Source organism: Dunckerocampus dactyliophorus, chromosome 14 (genome assembly GCF_027744805.1).
Source record: "Dunckerocampus dactyliophorus isolate RoL2022-P2 chromosome 14, RoL_Ddac_1.1, whole genome shotgun sequence".
Lineage (NCBI taxonomy): Eukaryota > Metazoa > Chordata > Actinopteri > Syngnathiformes > Syngnathidae > Dunckerocampus > Dunckerocampus dactyliophorus.
In genome coordinates this window covers 26,003,132-26,023,375 of record NC_072832.1, presented here as the reverse complement: position 1 = coordinate 26,023,375, position 20,244 = coordinate 26,003,132, and the positions used below count along the sequence as shown (strand labels likewise).

Sequence of the window (20,244 nt, the reverse complement as noted above, 5' to 3'; positions counted from 1 at the left end):
CTTCGTTGTTGTTCCTTTTTTAACTTCCTGTTGTGTACAGTACTTCCTGCGGTGGCTATTGTCCCATCAATGTAACACTACTGACACCTAGTGACCAGTGTAGAATACTACATGCCATGACATCTTTCAATGAGTCTTCTGAATGCTTTATATTTATATTGTACTTCATTTAGCCGTTTTTATGCTTAGCTTTATGCTTTAGGCAAAAAATACATACAATTTGCTTAAATATGCATGTGTTTGGACTAGATCATACAAAACGTGTTTACAACTTCCTAAAGACGCTTTTTAACATGATTAGAGCCCTGTAGACATGAAATATCACTCCTATAGTCACCTTTACAGTCCTATTACCCAATATAGTAGATATAATAAGAGAAAATATGACATATTACGCATAAATAAGAGGTCAATAAAGTATTTATCTAATAATAGACCATACTCCACCATGAATGATCAATGATTTATGAATGAATATATTTTCATATGAGTGAAGCTGTGAAGTGGTGAGGGATTACTGTACTGCCAAACCGGAGGCGCTCAACTGACGGGCAACAGCTGCAGTCAGCATGTGATCGTGCCTACTACACGCACCCTCGACACTTCACACATCCATGTCAGAAAACCGCTCGTTTTGGCGCAGCCTTTTATTGTGGCCAGCCTGCGGCACACCTGTGCTGCAATAATCATCTTGACGAGCGGACGGATTATCGCGGCTCACTAACTCCTTTGGACCGTGAAATACGGCTTTTGTGGGCATGGAAATCTTGAACATGTTTCACTTTATGAAAGCAAATGTGTTGCATTTCTATCTGTGATGAGTGTGTACATAAAAAAACATCAAACACGTTGTTGTGTAGTATGCTGTATGCAGATACTTCATTAGGTACACGGTCTAGTATTATTAATGTGGACTTGATCCATACATTTTATTTTTATTATTTCGTCATTTACTTGTACTGTACTAGCAAAGTCAATGTAGTGTGTGTGTGTGTGTGTGCAGGATGATGGCCCATATTGATGCCTGCGGCACTCATCGCCATGGTAACCTCCAGGCGGCCATGATGCCGCTGCCGAGGAGAGGGAGGATAAATATAGTGCGGTGCCGGCTGGCAGCCAATCAGGGGAGAGCTGAGTTTGCTGAGTCACACTCCAGTTCCTGCCTGGAGGATGACTGCGCCCAATCTTCGTCGTGTGGCAGCCATTTTGGTAGTTCTTGTCAAATCCAAGCTAATGCTCTTGTAGTGTTCTTTTTCTAGGAGCCACTTGATTAGGTGCACCTGCCAGACCCGAATGGCTAATTAAATGTTGGTTTTTTTCCACTGACGTTTGCACTAAAAGATGAAAGATGAAAATATTGCGCACCAGTGCAGGTTTTGTCACAAGCCAGGAGAGGTGAAAGTTCACCAACGCCTAAAGGGGCGTAGTCACATTTCCCAGCAGTGTGTGTGGCACTGGGTGTTTTACTGGACGTTTGACCTTTAAATTGGAACAAAGTGAAAGCATGAATGAAAGAATCCTTTCTTTGCTTTTGGCACAAATGTTCCTTTCTCATCTCCTCCTCTGCACCACTTCTCTCTCCCCCACTTTGGCATCCTCTCTCTCTCTCTATCTCTCTTTCTGCCTCCTCCCCTCTCCTCCTCTCCTCCTCTCTTCCTTCCATTAGCAGGAAGAGCACATCAGACGAGGACGGTCAGTCCAGGCAGACGCAGCAGCAGCAGCAGCAGAAGAAGAAGAAGCCGTTAGCAAAGCATCATGGATGTTCTGAAGAAGGGCTTCTCCATGGCCAAGGACGGAGTGGTGGCAGCCGCCGAGAAGACCAAGGCTGGCGTGGAGGAGGCCGCCGCCAAGACCAAGGAGGGGGTCATGTTTGTCGGTGAGAGGAAGGCGGTGATGATGATGGTGAAAGTGCACTTTGTTTGAGTCACTTCCTGCTCGGGAGGGCGGGAAGGCGGGAGGGAAAAAGTGGAATGTTTCATATCCGTCAGGAAACATCAACTTCTTGACGAGAGACGCAGCAAAGCCAGATTGAAAGATTCAAGGTGGGGGGTCGTGCTGAGGCTGAGGACGCGGTGGAAGGTTCGGGAAGGAAGGAGGGTGGAAGAGAGGAAGACATTGTGGGTGTGGCCTGTGCAAGGCGGAGCTGGGAAAATGGAAGGACTGTGAAAAGTTTACAGTCGTCCCTCGCAATATCACGGCCCAATTGATGCTCCCTCGCTATAATCGCAGTTTTTCAAAAATGTATTTATAAAGGATAATTGTTTTGTGGTGGAATGTGGGCTATTATTAGTAACAATTGTACTTATTCTTGGCCTAAAGAAGCATTTTCAAGCATAAAATGTCTAAATGATCGAACTATCCATCCACCCATCCATTTCTACGCCAGTTATCCTCACTAGGGTCGCGGGGGTATAATAGGCCCCGTATCCCAGCTGACTTGGGGCGAGATGCGGGGTACACCCTGGACTGGTGGCCAGCCAATGGCAGGGCACATATAGACAAACACTCACATTCATACCTATGGACCATTTAGAGTTGCCAATGAAGCTAACATGCATGTTTTTGGAATGTGGGAGGGAGCCGGAGTACCCGGACAAAACCCACGCACTCCTGACTGTGTGTCCAACATGCTAACCATTCGCCCACTGTCCGGCCATGGTCTAACTAAATGAACTCAAATACAAAGACACAGCAGAAAGAGCACTGTAACTGTGAATATAGTATTTTCCATTAGCCACTAGTGTCGGTGTTTGGTGAGACAGGCACCAGACTCCTCACTAAGGTTCCCTAGGGAACACATTCACTGTGACACTGCTCCAGCAGTTTTATTTACGTCTTACATGGCTTATTTACTCTTATTCTGTCTACTATATTGGCTAACACGAGTGTAAAGCCGTTTAAAGCCACAAGGTAGTACTCTGTGCAGAAAAAAACAACAAGGAACTGTGAGTCTATGGCGCCTTAAAATAAATGTTATCTTATTTATGTCTAGGTGACTATAGGGGTGTTATTTCATGTCTTGAGGGAGCCAATAATGTCGGAAAATGTATTTAGAAGATTGTAAACAGGTTTTCTATGTCATAACTACGAAAACATTCCATTTATTAATACTGAATCCTACTTTGCACAAATTCACTTATCCCAGTCGGGTCTGGAACCAATTAGCCGCCATAAATAAGGGATTACTGTACTGCATAAAAATGATGGTCATATACTACTGTAAAGGTCTTTATGCGTCGCTCCATGGGGTGCACTACTTGGCTGCAGCCAGCAGAGGTGCTGTTAATTCAGTGTCGACTCGCTTTAGGTCAGAAGGAGCTTCTGGGAACTTTTACAAGCTTTTTCATTTTCCCAGCACAGTAACTGAAAAAAGCCATTCATGATTCATAGATTCCTAGAACCATCCAGCTAGCAATTACAGTCAAACCTTGGTGTTTGTACACCCCAGTTTTCATACCATTTGGTTTTTGTTTTGCCTTGGTTTTCCTGCAATATTGCACGTAACAAACCCGCCCGTTTGCCCTGTACTGTATCGTTACGTAAAATCCAGATTTCTTTTTTATTGAGTGTGACTGCTAAATAAGCCCCGGTGGGGCCAAAGAAAGTTGGGAGTGGCAGCAATTTGATGCAGAAGGTGAGAAACACGAATGAATTCAATCTCACCAGGACGTACAGGAAGTCTGCATCAACAAATACTTCCATCCATTCATCATTTATAAATGTTTTGCATTGTTTTCTGCATGTAAAATTTGAATTATGCTCTATAAAATGTATTTTTTATTACTTTTGCGTGTCCAGAAGGGATTTATTGGGTTTTCAGGCTTTGGTACATTCTGGCGTACAGCTGTACTCATCTATGCACACGTGCGGTTCATCAGGTCGTCAAAAATTCATTTGAATGTTTTATTTCCAGGAAACAAGACGATGGAGGGTGTGGTGACCGGAGTCAACACAGGTACCAAAGTCATGTCCTTACCCTTTTTAGCAAAAAGAAATGTCATGTGTTACGTCATGTGACCTCCAGTGGCCCAGAAGACGGGCGAACAAGCCAACATCGTAGCCGACACTGCGGTTTCGGGGGCCAACGAGGTGGCCCAGGCCACAGTGGAGGGCGTCGAGAACGCAGCCTTGGCGAGTGGATTTGTCACCGTGGTGAGTGCTGATGTCACATGACACACATCGTTGTGATATCAATTCCACATGTTCCGCATTTTATTAGGATTTCATTGAGCATCTTTTCCCAAATAATCTCTCTTTCACTGATGTAACAATGTGGCAACAAAACGTGTCATTTGCCTTTTGTTTTTCTCATCTTGACTGGGTAGAAACAGGAGGAGGCGGTACATGTAGCCGAGGAGGTGCCTGATTGGTTGGATGATTGACTGACATGCATGGCATGATGCTCGCAGCATCACATGACTTTACAATTTCTATCCTGCTCTTTCTAATGACGGATGGTATAAAATATTCTTATTGGTTTGAAAATATTTTACTATGGCAAGTCCTACAACTGGAAGGTAACATACTAACCACCATGGATTCTCATTCAACTACACACTGTAGATGCTCATATCTAACATAACCACATGATATCATAATATCTCATGATATCATGTTTGATCAAGATGGCAAAGCAACAACATGATGTGCAGTGATGCTGAAAGTCATCAAAATACTAAAAGGGTAGATGAGATTACCTCTCATCCTGGTGCGGTTGAGATGATGTCTCATCCTGGTGCAGATAAGATCCTGGTGTGGATGAGATGATGTCTCATCCTGGTGCAGTTGAGATGATGTCTCATCCTGGTGCGGATAAGATCCTGGTGCGGATGAGATGATGTCTCATCCTGATGCGGTTGAGATGATGTCTCATCCTGGTGCGGTTGAGATGATGTCTCATCCTGGTGCGGATAAGATCCTGGTGCGGATGAGATGATGTCTCATCCTGGTGCGGATAAGATCCTGGTGCGGATGAGATGACGTCTCATCCTGGTGCAGATGAGATGACATCTCATCCTGGTGTGGATGAGATTACTTCTGATCCTGAGTAGATGAGATTATCTCTCATCCTGGTGTGAATGAGATGATGTCTCATCCTGAAGCGGATGAGATGATGTCTCATCCTGGTGTGAATGAGATGATGTCTCATCCTGAAGCGGATGAGATAATGTCTCATACTGGTGTAGATGAGATTACCTCTCATCCTGGTGTGAATTAGATAATGTCTCATTCTGGTGCGGATGAGATTACCTCTCATCTTGGTGTGAATGAGATGATGTCTCATCCTGGAGCGGATGAGATGATGTCTCATCCTGGTGTAGATGAGATTACCTCTCATACTGGTGTGAATGAGATGACCTCTCATGCTGGTGTGGATGATGAGGCTAGCTAATGATCTCAGTAAAGAGAATCAGTTGTGCTAACATCACATGCTAGCGTTGTTTGTAGGTAAAATGTGATGAATTCATCTTGTGAAGGAACTTGTGTTCTCCTTCCAGTCAGACGCTTCAAAAGCAGAAGAAGGAGGAGAAGAGACCGAGCAAGCCGCTCAGTAGGTGAGAATAATAATAATAATAATTAATATTTGTACTTTTCTACATCAAACCACATTTCATGGTGTGAAACTACTTTTGTCATTTTCTCGTCTAGCAGTCGTGTTTGGTCGTCCATCGCGGGGAAGACAAAGACGCTTATGTATCCTAACTTGAACTTTCACTGCATTTGACCTCTGACCTATCCCTATCAGCATCCCACACCCTTTCTCGGCGGAACGGACCCGTGGAAGCGTTAACACTGTCGCTTCACTGGCCCATTGGGCGGTGGAGAATGACATCAGCCACAGAGTTGGCCCCGCCCCCATCAGAAATGCCCTTTGCATGTATGTTGCTTTGCTGAAAATTGAAAAATAACACACACACACGAATGTCATTATCTGAGCTTTAGTGCTAATTTCTTTTATAAAACAATAGAAACCAAATAAAGTTAACATTAACATCCAACTGTGCTGTTTTGATTGTCTTGAGCACTAAACTGTAAATAGCCCAGCAAACATGACATGCAGAGCACAATGATGACAACATTTATTTGTATCACATGAAAACACGTATTGTTCTGCATTTTGTTTTCTCGCTGAGCAGCGGCGTGTGCTGTTGACATGTCCGCCCCGCCCAAAGGCAGTCACAAGCCATGATGCTCTCCTATGCATCGAAAGTGCAAATTAATTGCTATTACATATATTCACCAGAAGAGGGTGCTACTCACGAAGCGCCCTGAGTTATTAATGTGAGCCATAGAATAAACGCAGCATAAGCTGTTATTAGCTGTCCAAGTGTGCGAATTCTAAAAAGTTCTCAATAGCCAACATGTGATGGGAGAACTTTGTGAGGCGCTGGCCGAGATAAAATATTAAAGCTATATTATTTTTGATGGAATTATGGCCAATTTTAAATGAACAAACCAAGGTTTATTTGTAGTTCTAGACGTAATTAAGGTATTTTTACTCACTTTCTTTTGTCTCTCCTACGCTGTTAAGCTGTTTTCCTACAGCATCATATGCAAGGTTATGCAAATATACGATTACGTCATCTACCGAATACTAGGACAGCCAATAGCTACTTTTCTTACTGAAAAGTTAGCAACAGCGTCTTTGGACAACGCAACAACAAAAGTCACAAAATAATCGCTTTCATCGACATATAGGTTGTGTGTGGTTTTAACAAACGTCCGGTCACCCACCTGACAAATGAGGCACTGTTATGGCGGCTGTTCATTCTTCTTTTCTTCTCTTGTCTTTCTCGCAGCTCGGACGCAAAACACAGACCTGCCGAAGCTAACACATTGTGGCGCCAGACTGAGCGACATGCATAACAATCAGATCACACGCACACACACACACACACGTTTCCCGCCATTTTTGCGTGTGTGGAACGTTTGTTCGGTCTCGTTGCCTTCGGACACATTACACTTTGGGAACATCAAACAGTTACCATGGCGACCAACCTCAAGAGACGCCCTCACTTCCGGTAGTGCTTTCCGGTCCAACATGAAAATATCCGACCAGTGACTTGACTTTGTAAACACGCTTCAGGCCGTGAATAGTCTGTCTTGATACAGTTTTAACATTTAGTAGTAATTGCAGATTAAAAAGTAATTAGGCTAATGAGTACACAGTAAATGTCATACTTGGTTATAGCCTAAATATAGCCATGTATTGAAGGGCTCAAATGGCATTTTTGTAATTATTTAATGTACAGAGGGTAAAATTATCGTATTAATACGATAATTATCGTACTTTTCTTTCTCGAGCTGGCTCTAACTAGCAGGTGAACGGTACTGCCCCCTTTTGCCCAACCTCTGAATCACAGCTCAGAACCATACACCGTACTCCCGTCGCTACACTATTTTAACCTGGGCAGTTAACCTGGGCAGTACATAGCTAGCGTGCTAACAGCTAGCATGACTGCAGGTGTTAAAGTATTTTATGTTCCTAATATTTTGACTGCATCAAAGTGTGTACCTAATGTTTTGGAAAACAATGGCTGCCCTTTTGTTTTGTACACACACTTTGTTGAATAGGTGATATTGATTTTGTTACAGATATGTACCAAAGGGGAAGGACTGTCATGTGACCTCAACAATGACTGTAATAGGCTGCACCGGCTGCTGTCCGCCATCTTGACAGTGATGAGGCAGATTGAACGTAATTCAAGGAGATACTTCGGCCAACACATGTGCTCATTTTCCAAATCGTTTGTGAAATGGCGACAGCAGAGCGACACTCTTTGATTTTGGCCAACAAATGAATACACGTTTAACATTTGCATTGTTAGACAGTATTGCTATACATTTACAGTAGGTTCAGTCTAATAACTTCCATTGAAGTTCCATTGTTCCACTGACATTCCACTGACACTCACACAAGCTTAACTTTCAGTTTTTAGAGGGGCGCAGACGCCATATATGGACTCTGTGTACTTTCAGTCTGGGCTCCTGCTCGATCTTCATTGACCATAGTGTCCAGCGCTGTAAAGAAATATACCTTTTAAATTAGGTCATCATAGACTACTTCTCCGATAGCAACGCAGCCCAAAGAACCAGGAAGAAAGGCTAAAGACAAGCAATAGCCATCACATCACCATAAGCGTTTCAGGGAATGTTTTTTTTTATTGGCCTCGTGGTCGCTATTCATAGTTATGCACTTCTTCATTCATGTATTGCAAAAAAAAAAAAAAAAATTGCAGCGCCCCAATGTACAGCTCACCGACCCGTTTGAGAACCCCCGTTTCAGGAGACATTCAAAGCATACAAGGAAACAAAAGGAGTGGATGTGGCGGCAAAAAGTGCTCATTTGTGCTGCCCTCATCAGCTCACGATGAAAGGAGTGGGGTGGGGTGGGGTGGGGTGGGGGCCACAGGAAGCAGGCGCTGTCCTTCAAACAGCAACACGTGCATGTGAAGTCTTAATATAGAAGCCCTTTATCTCTGCCACTGCTCTTATGTCCGTTCCTGGCAGGAGGGACATGTGTACTATACACCATCATGCCGCACTTATGTATCCTAACCTAAATAGATGGGGACATCAGGGACGGGACTGGGAGGTTTGTGAGGGGTCCTGTCGGGACATGTGTCGCATGCCTGTCGGTCCCGTGTTGGACTGCCAAGTGGAATGGAGTTATTTCGGGGTGTTATGATGGACTGCAAAGACACGCTTACTCAAAGGGGCTAATGAAGGGTTTAATGACAAGTCATTCACACATACTGTAGGTTTGCATAGGCAGGCAGATTTACACACTAAGTGCTCGTGGAAAGTGGGGATCCCAAGATTTTCTGTTGTCTACAACAAAAAGTGAGCCCTTCTCACACGGTCTACAAGCTAAAAAAACTAAAGTAAAAAAAGAAAGTGAGATTTCCATCACCTCTACTGCTAATTCTCTGACAATCGTATTGATTGTGAAAACATTCATGTCTTTTTGGCGCTTGTGCATGAACACCACATCTGCAGGACATAGTTTGTCCATCATGCCTGGAAGTGTCACTGCTGCATAAAATTGCAGAGAAAATGCTAAGCTCTTAAAACAGAGAGCCGGTATTCCTTCCAATGTATGCATGTCAGCATACATACATGTACAAATGAAGCTATAATAAACTTGCATACATTTATTCCTATACTATTCTGCAGTTGTATTCTTTCCTTAAAAAGCCGATTCCAACATGGGCTCACAAACCTCGTTGGTTTCGTTTTGTTCTTTCAAGTCCTCGTCTTTAATCTCGTATTTGGCAACATCTTGTGTTTCTTCCGAGTCTTGACTTTTCACTTGGAAAACGTCCCATTTCTCAGGAATGAGCCCTTTGCGGAAGAGCATGGAAGCCAGGAAAGAGAAGGCCAAGATGGCTGCCACCGCAGACAGCATGCAGATGGTTCGGATGGGCCAAAGCTGCACGTAGACTCCGTTTACTAGAGTGCAACCTGGGAATCGGATTAAGGGCGGTATGCCCAGGAGTGGCTCTCCGCACAGAACCCTCAGCAGCATCCCCGTGACACAGCCCAGGACCGCGCCGTATCCGTTGGAGACGGCGAAGAAGAGGACGCAGACCAGCTGTGGCAGCATGAGCGTGTAGGTGAGATCCGATCGCAGCATCCAGATCATCAGGACGCTGTTGTCCAGAAAAGTGAGAGACGTTCCGGCCAGGCCCACCACCACCACAGACGCCCGGATCACCCACTGGATCTCCTGCTGGGATGCCTGCAGGCAGGGGAAACACACCGTCAGCTTCCTGTTGATGTCTTCTCCATCCCCATTCCTCACCTGCGTCCTCAGGATGTTCTTGTAGATGTTGGAGGTGAAGATGGAGGCTGCTGACAGCAAGGCGGAGTCAGTGGAGGACATCACAGCGGCAGCCACGGCGCCGATGCCAACGATAGAAATGTAGGGCGGGGTGAGATGCTGCAGGACGATGGGCAGAACCAGACCCGTTTGCCCTCGCTCAAACGGAGACGGAGAACCGTAAGAGGTCAAGTTCCAGTCTGGGAACGACAAAGTCCAAATATATTTAGCTATATTTGACGCTACTCATGAACTGTAATTCACCTGTTGATGCAGCCGCTGCACCCAGCAGGATGGGAGGAATTCCCAGCGTGGGAACGATGAAGGCTGCGGCGAAGCAAGTGATCTTGGCAGTGGAGGAGGAGGCGGCGGACAGCGTCCTCTGGTGGAAGTTCTGAAGCCCCAAGTTCCCCAAACCCTTGGCGTGAAGAAAGAACATGAAAGAAATGAAGGCTGGAATCTTCTCTACGGAGCCTCAAACCAATCACAGACCGGCCAACCTTGAAGAAACGTTATGAGTACTCCCCTTTTGCTATATTTTTCACATTTCTGTTGTTTGCACATGCAGATACCCCCCCCCCCCGGGCCGCACTTGGGACACCCCTGCACGAGCGCGTGCCGTGACATGAAGTCAGTTACTTAGCTTGGTAGCTTCCCGTCACAAGCACACGATGGTCATTAAAGAGAGAAGGGGGTGTCACCGCCCCTGAAACTAGTCAAGGCCTGACAAGTCAACAGACCCAGAATCAAGAGAAGGTGTTCATGGAGGCGGGGTGTCTGAACAAGTGGTACACACACACACACACACACACACACACACACACACACACACACACACGCACGGGAGTAGGCTACTACAAGCCCACCAATCAGCATCGCCACGGCTCGAGGATGTTTTTGTCACACGACACACAGACTGCAGGGTTTGTTATGCTCCAGCGTATTCAAGGGGCAAAATGCGTGTAGGAACAGTGCGCACATGTTGGCAGGTCTGCAATCACAACAATCAGTAGCTGCACAGCTTCCGACATCAATAACCACCTTTCCGGTCCACACTCACCAGGATCAAGAAGTTATCAATCCACCGCCAGACTCGGTCCTTCTCCAAGGAACCCACCCACGGTGGCTGAAAGGTGTTGTTGTAGGCCGTCTGGGTGATGTCCGACACCGCCGGGCTCATCAGCGCAAAGGGAACACACATCCACTGCGGGGTTCAAACAATGTTACGCTACGCATGGGGGTGAGGGCTTCAACTGGCAATGTAAGTGAAGAAGCAAACAACTCACCAGGCTGATGAATATGAGGACGAGCTGGATGATGTCCGTGTAGGCCACCGAGTAGAGGCCGCCGAGCAGCGTGTACGTGATGGCCACGGCGGCCGAGATCCAGATGCTCACCGTGTACGACAGATCCAGGATCACGCTCATGGTGACGCCTGTTCCGACACACACGCCCGTGTTAAACGCTGCCATGGATATTAAAATAACACAAATCCTGAGAAGAACAACAAACACCTCCATCACTCTGTTTGCTTTGGACACAAAGTCAGCTCAACTCTCCTGGAATTAGCAAGCCGACCCGGTTGATAAAATCACCTCGTGAGAAGAAAACATCCAACGTGGGAAGGAGCCAGAAGATATTATCCTTTCTGCCACTACGGGGCTTTCAGAATAAAAGACTAGAATAACAGACAAGACATTGAAAGTAGTATTGCAGCGTCTTCATTCTTACAAACTTACGTCAAATATGCACTAGAGTTTGCGTGGAAATGAAGGAAGTTTTTTTGTTGAATCACAAAAATCTAGTCAGAACAGGAAAATGTTTGTGTAAAAGTTGCAAGTAAATGCTGTAAACATTTGGGATCAAGTGCAAGGGGTGCGATTGCACTCCCGGCGGGTGCGGTGGTCTTGCACACAAACACAAAGGCGTTGCGTTTCACTTGACACTTGTGCACAGCCCTGCCGTGGTCAGCAGCTGCTCTTCTGCACACGAGTATCAAGTGCATCACACAGCAGGGGGCTCATATGGAGGCATTCTTACCTAATCCTATCAGTGTTCCTGTCACCCACATAATCTCCGATACGAGGCAGGCCAGCGACAGCGTGGCCGTGGCCACTTTTCCATATTTGATCTGGAAGGGGTCCATCATGGTCACGTACTTGTTGTTTCTCATGGGCTCAGCAAAGAACACACCTCCTGCACACATAAAGCCTTGCGTTGATTTGGGACCTCACAGCTTCTGCTTTCAATCTGCTTTCAATCAATTTCAACAGAGCACGCAAGACACCATAATATGCAAAGTTTGCAAAAAAATGGAGACGGCAAAGGCTGGAACCCGGCAAATTTGTTCTAGCATCTCAAGCGCAAACACAGAGTTGTCGTGACGCGTGAGGCAGTCAGCCAGCGAACACCTACCCGGTCAAAAATACAAAACGCTTTTGCTCATGGCCTTCCTTACGACAAGAAAAGTAAACGACGGCATGCAGTGTCATATTATTTAGCCAAAGACATGATGCCTTTATACTCGAAAAGGATGATATTTGCTGTATTGCTGTTTTGCAATTTGCGGTGGCTACTAAACTGTGCACTTGAATTCTGAATACTTTGCTCTGATCTCGTTTGGGAGACTAAACGCACTTGCTGTATTGCACAGCTTGTTACCAATAAATCAACAAATGTGCTTTACAATTTGAGACAAGTGTATTTAATTATATGGGTTAAGGTTTGTAGCTTTTTATACAAGACCCAAAAATATCGTGATACATGCTAAAGTCCATATCGCCCAACCCTAATTATATTTATATAAAAGTACACGCTATTAGGGTAGGATATTCATGTGAACATGCTGAACGTACGTCTAAAGCGTTATCTGCTTAGACATTCGTTAGATAGCTGCATAGCCTGGTGAAATTCACACTGTTATGCTACTACTACTACAAAAAACAATGAGAACCAGAACATTTATGACTTTCTAAAACAACAGCAACAACAAAAAACGGGGCATTTGGTCACCCACTTTAGCTGCACTAGCGCGCCACCTCTGTCAGGATGCTGCATTACAATGGCGACTTGTTGCAGCTCGTCGAGCTAGCAATCAATTTGTATCACATATCATTTATATGGCAAAATGATCCTTTTATTAGCTCGTCACACAGCAAACAAGTCGGGAGACAATCAACAGCACCTCTGCTGGTTGCAACTGAGCAGTGCACTTTGTTTTGCTTGAAGATGCCATCAATAAACATCATTTTCACACAATTAAGCCACTCCTCCTCGTGCGGATTCATCAGTTATGTCACCCCCGCAACCCCGCATCCAATTTCCATCATTTCAAGTTGAACATTCCAACAGTCCTTGAATGCATCGTGTGCCAATGGGCCACGGCGTAGAAGTTGATCAAGTGTAAGAGGATAATTCTTCATCTTTTCTCATGTGATTGTCATGTGGAAAAGGAAAGTCTGCTAATCTGCACGTGTGTGGATTTTACCGTGCTTATGTCATACTTAATACAACTGATCACATGACATCTTTCTCTTCCTGTCACATTGTGGACAAAAGCAGACCTGAGCAAACGTTGTAGCGACGTGGATCTTAACCCTATTTGGACTTCGGCGCCAGCAGGACTTAAGTGTTGGAAGGACAGAAATCCTTGTGCTGCGAGTGTGCCAGGAGACGCTCCTTGTTTGGAATAACAACTGAAGAAAATCAGCCGTTTGCTTCTTCAACACGTGTGGCGCTGAAGCCTCGCGCCAAGTTACTGACCCGGCACCACGCGGGCCGACCCGTGTGGGCCGACCCGTGTGGACTGCCCTGAAAAGGAAAACTCACCAAAGATGAAACACATGGTGGCCGTCACTGGCATGACGGCCCAGATGAGTCCCATGGACGGGTTGTACACGGCCTCCGCGGTGCCCACGATGAACCCTCCTCCGACCCACGTGGCTGTTAACACACACACACACACACACGTTAGCAGGGCTTGGCATTGTTACGTTTTGAAGTGTTCGCATCAGTGAGATGTTTTGGATGATGAATGTTTGCATCATTGTGACCCCAAGCATCTGTCATATTAGACCAGTCAATGACTCAAACGATAAAAAAAACAAAACAGGTTGATAATTATGACGCCCTCGATGAATTGACATGTGCACGCATGTGTCTGTTTCATCTGCTCGTCTCTCTGTCATAAGAGGGTTCACTGCATCTGTCTGTGTGCTTTGGTTCTATAGTGGAATGAACAGAGAGAGTGGGCCCTCATCTCATTCAGCCTCTTTGTGGAGGCGGGGCTACTAGTGAGTGGCTACAGAGGGTCTCACAGTTAGCTTCGTGAGACAGCATACGCTAACATGAACGAAGGTGCAGAAGCGATGGTTTCTGATGCGAATGCCACAGCCGACATATACTTGTCGGCTGTGGCATTCACAATATGGGAATATTTCGGTTTCGGGGGGGGGGGGCTTACATACAGGCAACTTCTGTGTCAAGCTAATGTCTCACACAGGTGCACCGTACACTACACTTGAGTACCATCTAGTGGTTGAAACGTGAATTACACCTCTCATGACAGTTCATGAAAAAAAGGTCTCAAAAAAATGACAATAAAATCAATTATCGACGGTAATTTGTAACACAATTATCGATCAGCAAAATTTGTTATCGTGACATTTTCACATTCCTGTTCCTGGAAAGGACGCTCACGGAAAGAGCTCTGTTTTTTTATTACCGGAGTTTTAAGCTTTTTGTGATTATTCCTGACCATAGCTTGTGATTCCAACTCTAGAAGTGAGTGCTGACATCTCTGCCTTAATTCAGACCAGCGAGTGGACTGAACTCACCAAAACAAACAAATAATAGGAGCCGACAGCCGTTACAGGCACGCTATCAGGCTAGCCGCGGCTTTGAATTGGCGCCTGCTCACGAAGCCGGACTCTTAAAATATCCTGGAGTCTTCTTGAGGAGATACTGTATCTCTGGCTGTAAGAAGGACTGGCGAGGGACACAAACCCGTTGTTACAACGCATATTAAACACCAAAGGCAGTGTAAAACAAGTTAACGGCTAATCAAAAACACGGCAAGGCGGTGTTGCTTAGCAACCGCAATAATGCCAAAGAGAAAAGAGAAAAGAAGCGGATCCGGTGGCAGCTCGAGCAGTTCAGGTTGAAGCACTCCGGATTCGGTTAAAGGCATGGAAGGTGCAGGTTTCGCACCCGTCCCCCGCCGAAGAGTATGCAGGCTATTTGAAGCGTCAACTGACTAATCATGCTGATTCACAAGCAAGAGAAAGTGTCGAAGAAGTTGCAAGAGATCGCGGGAAAGCAAGAAGATACCCAAGCGCAAATACTACTGGAAAAAAAGAGATTGAAGAAAAAGACAAAATCATTGAGCAACTGAAAATGGATCAGAACACGCGAATAGATGATGTGGTCGTGACGGGGCTTCGGATCAAACCCAGGTCCCACGCCAGGGCAGTTGGGAATAAGGACGAACCAGACGAAATGGATGTCGCTTCAACGGAGCAACAAGTTGTCACTTTTGTGGAATCTCAGCAGGTGGACGTAGACATCCAAACTACTGATACTTGGATCCCGCAGTATGGCAGGAACAGCACGACACCCGTCATCATCGGCAAGTTCACTCACAGGAAATTCAAGACTGCACTGCTGAAACAAGGAGAGAAGCTGAAAGGTGCAAACGTCTACATGAATGACCACCTGACAAAGTGCAACGCCAAGGAAGCACGTGATCTGAGGAAGCAGGGAAGGATCCAAGGTACTTGGAGTGCAAATTGCTAAATCTTCATCAAATTAAATGGAGGAGCAGAGGTCAAAGACATCACGGATCTAGATAAACGCTGAGATCCATCCCAACATGGAAAAGGAAGACAGCTCCAACAACGTCGTTAATATGCCACAAGAAGTTCTACAATTGGACACCTTTTGTTTCACAGATCATAAAACAACAGGATTTGGAAAAAGACATTGATCCGGACACAAACTTTTTTTTTCTTTTTTTTTTTTACATACATCACAAATGCCCGTTATTATTGTAATTATTATTATACGGAGGAGCAAGACAACAGTAATCTTAACATCGACAATAAGTTGTCCATTACCCACATAAACAGCAGAAGCGTGTCTGCAAACTTTGACAACATCAAACAATATTTGAAATGATCTGTATAAACTGGAATAATTCAAGTGAAGAATATGTCACTCGTGATTGACAACATCCTAGAATGTGTAACGATTGAAATCTGCACAGAATAAAGCAAAAATGTGTTAATAAGCTGCTTATGTAGAAGTCCAAGGTCGAGGATTGGATTAAGACAACCTTTACAGACATTGGTCACAAAACAATTTTCATATGTGGAGACTTCAGTGTTGATCTTCTGAATCCACACAAATATATAAAAATAGAGGACTTGATAGATACAATGTATAGTTTGAGTCTATATCCTAAAATGATTATAGACCAAGCAGAATAACAGACCACTGCGCACCCTCATCGATAAAAATATTCACCAATGACTTTGATAATAACACAACCAGTGGCCTGTTAATTAGTGAGAGTTTGTAAGAGGGAATCATCTTACTATTATCAGACAATTACTGGATAAGAATACAAATAACAGAGCAACTTGGAGCATTTTAAATAGTATTAGGAGGAACAGCACTAAGACAGCAGACTACCTCATTATTTTATGGTTGGATGATATGAACGAGGTAGTTGAAATGTTAACAACTATTTTCTAAATATTGGACCAAGACTGGAAGATGAAGTTCCAGAATTGTGGACAATGGAGGAAAGGAATGAAACCATAGATAGGAACCCTTATTCCATGCTTCTCACTGATGGAACTAAAAAGGAAATCACCGACATTGTCAATCATTTTAAAAGCAAAAACATCAACTGATTGTAATGGAATCAAAAATGGAAACAAAAAAGGGTTATCAATGAGATTGTTGAACCGTTACCATATATCAGTAACTTATCATTTCAGACTGGAAAATTTCCTAACAAAATGAAAATACCTAAAGTCTTTAAAAAATCAATTAACATCAATTTAGAAATTACCCACCAGTTTCCTTATTACCCCAATTTTGTAAAATTAGAGAAGTAATTCAATAACATGTTGGACGACTGTATTAATAAGAATGAATTACTAGCAGATCGTCAATACGCATACACAGCTGATATTTCAACATTACAAAAACGCTGTCGACCACAGAAAGTGTGCAGCCGCAGTTTTCATCAAGCAGTTGATGTTTGCTAAATACAAGGCAGAAGAGACTTGAAATTTATTTGAACTTTTATTGTCTTTATTTTATTTATTTATTATTATACTGAGTATTTATTGTTCTGTTATGCTTGTTTCTATTTATGATCATATCAATCGTGAAAAAATCGTAATCGTTATAGACATCTTACCGCTCACTTAGTTTATCCATAATCAGAAAATTGCATCTCCGTGTGTAGTTTGAAATGTTTGTTCACCACTTCATCTTTGCCGCGGGGGACCAACAGCAAATCAGGATGGGAGCAACATGTCAGCTGACTGATGTCATATGACATCTACAAAGTGACGTTTATGCGATCGACCAAAACTACCTTTGCAATCAACCGGTAGCTCGCACCCCTTTTCTAAGCCATTAGACTGCAATCATCCGAACAACAAGTTTCAAATGAATGGATTAAAAAAGTAATGGTTAGTTGCAGCGCTCGCTCACACACCCACCACTAAATGTTGTGATACTTCATGTACACAATACTACTATATGGCAAACTTATAAAAACTAGTCCGTTTGCTTGCATATCATTCCGGAGACTCAGGAGCCCAAAGAAAGAATCCGTGGCGTTGGTGAGTCAGTCTTGCGGTGTTGTGAATACACTACGTGATTACAACTGTGTTGTACCGCGTCTTTATGACAAACATGCGCTCAACTCCCAACCGGAAGTCATCGTCTCCCCAGCTCCATCATCCCTCTATCATGTCACCACGTCACCATCTTTGCCAAAAAGAGCCTGCACCGAAGGTCAAAGTCACCTTAAATAATGTTCATTTAGTCACAATGCGCTAAGCTAGCGTGTGGTGTTACCTCCGAATGCTGGTATGATCAATACATTTTTTTATTTAAGGAAAGGAAAGCTCGCAAAGAGACTGACATGACTGACAAAAAGTGGTACCAAGTCACAAACAAAAGGCAACGTTGCGGAAAGGCACCATGAAGACATTAGCATAACAGAAACTAAACTCCCATGAAAGCACACAGTAAAAAGGTGCCAACTCTGGCTACACCACACAGCAACTTGGCCGTCCGTCAAGACACGGGAACACCCGTGGCCCAAATGAAGGTTGCTACAGGCACAGTGGAGGTGGGGGGCCATCATGATCCTTCAGTGGAACCATGGAGCTTCAGGTTGTGTGCAGGGGCGTCAAACGGCAGCCGGCTATGTGGAGATGTTGCAGGGAGCATCCCTCATGACTGAAGGCCCTCGTCTGTGTGGTAATGACTGGCTTTTCAACAGGACAACGCTGCACTTCACAAAAGGACGTCTTCCAATAAGCTCACTCTTCTGGACCAAATGGAGAACATTTGGGGATGGATGGCAAGGGAAGTTTATAAAAATGGACATCAGTTCCAGACAGTGGATGCCCTCCATGAAGCCATCTTCACCACCTGGAGCAACATTCCCACTGTCCTCCTGGAAACCCTGGCATCAAGCACGCCCAAACCCATTTTTCACCTCATTACTCACTCCTTTCTTCTACATTTTATTTCTATTTCAGGGTTCGTTTTTTTAGCTGTGGTCTTAAACTCTTGATCAGCTGATGAACAGCCTATTCCACTTTAATGCTTCTTTGCAATAAATTACTTTTTGTCTCCCTCCCATTTCTTCTTTTTGCATTTTGAAGCTCTACTTAGAACCTCCTTAAGATCCAACAGTGCAAAATGTACGTTCTTCACATTTTGATCAGGAGTGTATAAACATAAGTGGGGGTAAAGAAAGACGATATTTGATTAGTTTGTTGTGGACTCACAGTTTAGGTAGTTTATTTCATGAAGGCTGAAAAGACACACGCGTCTTTTAGCACGTTGTGTAGCATTTCTAGCAGTGTGTATTATGATCATATTTCATGGACTATGTGCATGTTTGTGTCAGGACACACACGGGCGCACGTGTACCGTCATACATCACCACACTTACAGTATGTGCTATTTTAACATCTCACATTATTTTTAAGCACAAATATGACCTTGCTCTTTGCAGGTAGGTGTGGAAAAGGTAAAGAGCATGGAGTGATGGGGAGCAAAAGGAGGTGAAAGTGAGGGCATTGTGGAAGGGTACCAAAAAGCACACATGATTGACGACGATCGTGCTGCGGTTCTACTCGCCTGTCATGGTAAAGATGCCCACCGCCAGGTTGATGCCGCGGTTCCCCAGCAGGGCCATCTCCGTCTGGTCCCCCCGGCCCTTCTTGGCTTCGCGCTTGGACTTGATGGAGGCCCAGACGCCGATGGCGAGGACCAGCAGGTAGAAGAGCATCATGACGCTCACGCCGGGGATGTTGAGGGCCATGATGGAGGCGCGCACACTGGAAGGACGACTCACATCCCTCGCCGCCTCACAGCCGGCTGGAGGAGGCGCTCCTCCCTCCCGCCACGGCTCAGCCAATTAGAGCCAAGCCCCGCCCCTCCTCGTCAGGATGAGGACGACTTCTCCAATCTGCTCCTTAGAGGTGAGCGAAGATAAACCGCCATACTGCAGCACTGTTCCTAATATTTAGACCGCACATAGCAATCACACTAATGGACTGCAGGTGCTTTTCATCATGCAGCACCAACTCTAATTTCTTTGCTTACATGTGATGCACATACTTAGTTTTATAAAAGATAGAAATATACTGTATATGTTGTTAAATATACACTTTCACAAGTATCTGCTTACATATGATGTGTAGAAATAGTTTTATACAAGGAATACTTATAAAATGACATAGAAACAGTTGATGTTATTAAATCAACTGTCTATCTTTTTTTTATCACTTTATTACAATGAATTTACATGGATTGCATATAATCTTATCCTATCCTTTCCCACCCCCCCAACAAAGAAAATACATACAGATCCAATTCAAAACTAGAAAAGCACTCGGAGAGCGCAGAAGTCCGCCAGGCGCCACAGTTCCCCCCATATTTTACACCATGATTTACACCATAAATATTAGTCCTACATTTATTTTATCTACATATTTAGATTGCTAATGTTAGCATGCTAACACCTAGCTTAATAGTGGTACATGTTTATAGAAGTGTCTAGCTATGAAAATGGCTAAAATGCTACTATCCTAATGTTAGCATGCTAGCAATGCTAACGTGATAATCACTGAACGCTATACTACTGGAAGGGGCGTCACGGC

At 44.4% G+C, this 20,244-nt stretch overlaps 2 protein-coding genes across 3 annotated transcripts; one reads left to right on the top strand and one right to left on the bottom strand.

Moving 5' to 3' along the window:
* Nucleotides 1-1,666: 1,666 nt before the first annotated feature.
* On the top strand, nucleotides 1,667-6,198 carry LOC129193914 (synuclein-like). Of its 2 annotated transcripts, none has more exons than XM_054798706.1 (5): nucleotides 1,667-1,876; nucleotides 3,914-3,955; nucleotides 4,025-4,152; nucleotides 5,499-5,555; nucleotides 5,650-6,198. In XM_054798706.1, exons 1-4 carry the CDS (start codon nucleotides 1,756-1,758, stop codon nucleotides 5,553-5,555), a joined length of 348 nt encoding a protein of 115 aa, XP_054654681.1. In that variant the 5' UTR covers nucleotides 1,667-1,755; the 3' UTR covers nucleotides 5,650-6,198. The 2 variants fall into 2 exon arrangements, with proteins under 2 accessions (XP_054654681.1, XP_054654682.1); XM_054798707.1 differs by having other exon boundaries at nucleotides 5,653-6,194.
* Nucleotides 6,199-8,718: 2,520 nt separating this feature from the next.
* Nucleotides 8,719-19,466, bottom strand: LOC129193912 (high-affinity choline transporter 1-like). Its single transcript, XM_054798703.1, has 8 exons — nucleotides 19,220-19,466; nucleotides 13,652-13,765; nucleotides 11,864-12,019; nucleotides 11,110-11,258; nucleotides 10,884-11,027; nucleotides 10,088-10,241; nucleotides 9,806-10,023; nucleotides 8,719-9,742 (listed from the first exon to the last, which is right to left on the bottom strand). Exons 1-8 carry the CDS (start codon nucleotides 19,401-19,403, stop codon nucleotides 9,191-9,193), a joined length of 1,671 nt encoding a protein of 556 aa, XP_054654678.1. The 5' UTR covers nucleotides 19,404-19,466; the 3' UTR covers nucleotides 8,719-9,190.
* Nucleotides 19,467-20,244: the final 778 nt, after the last annotated feature.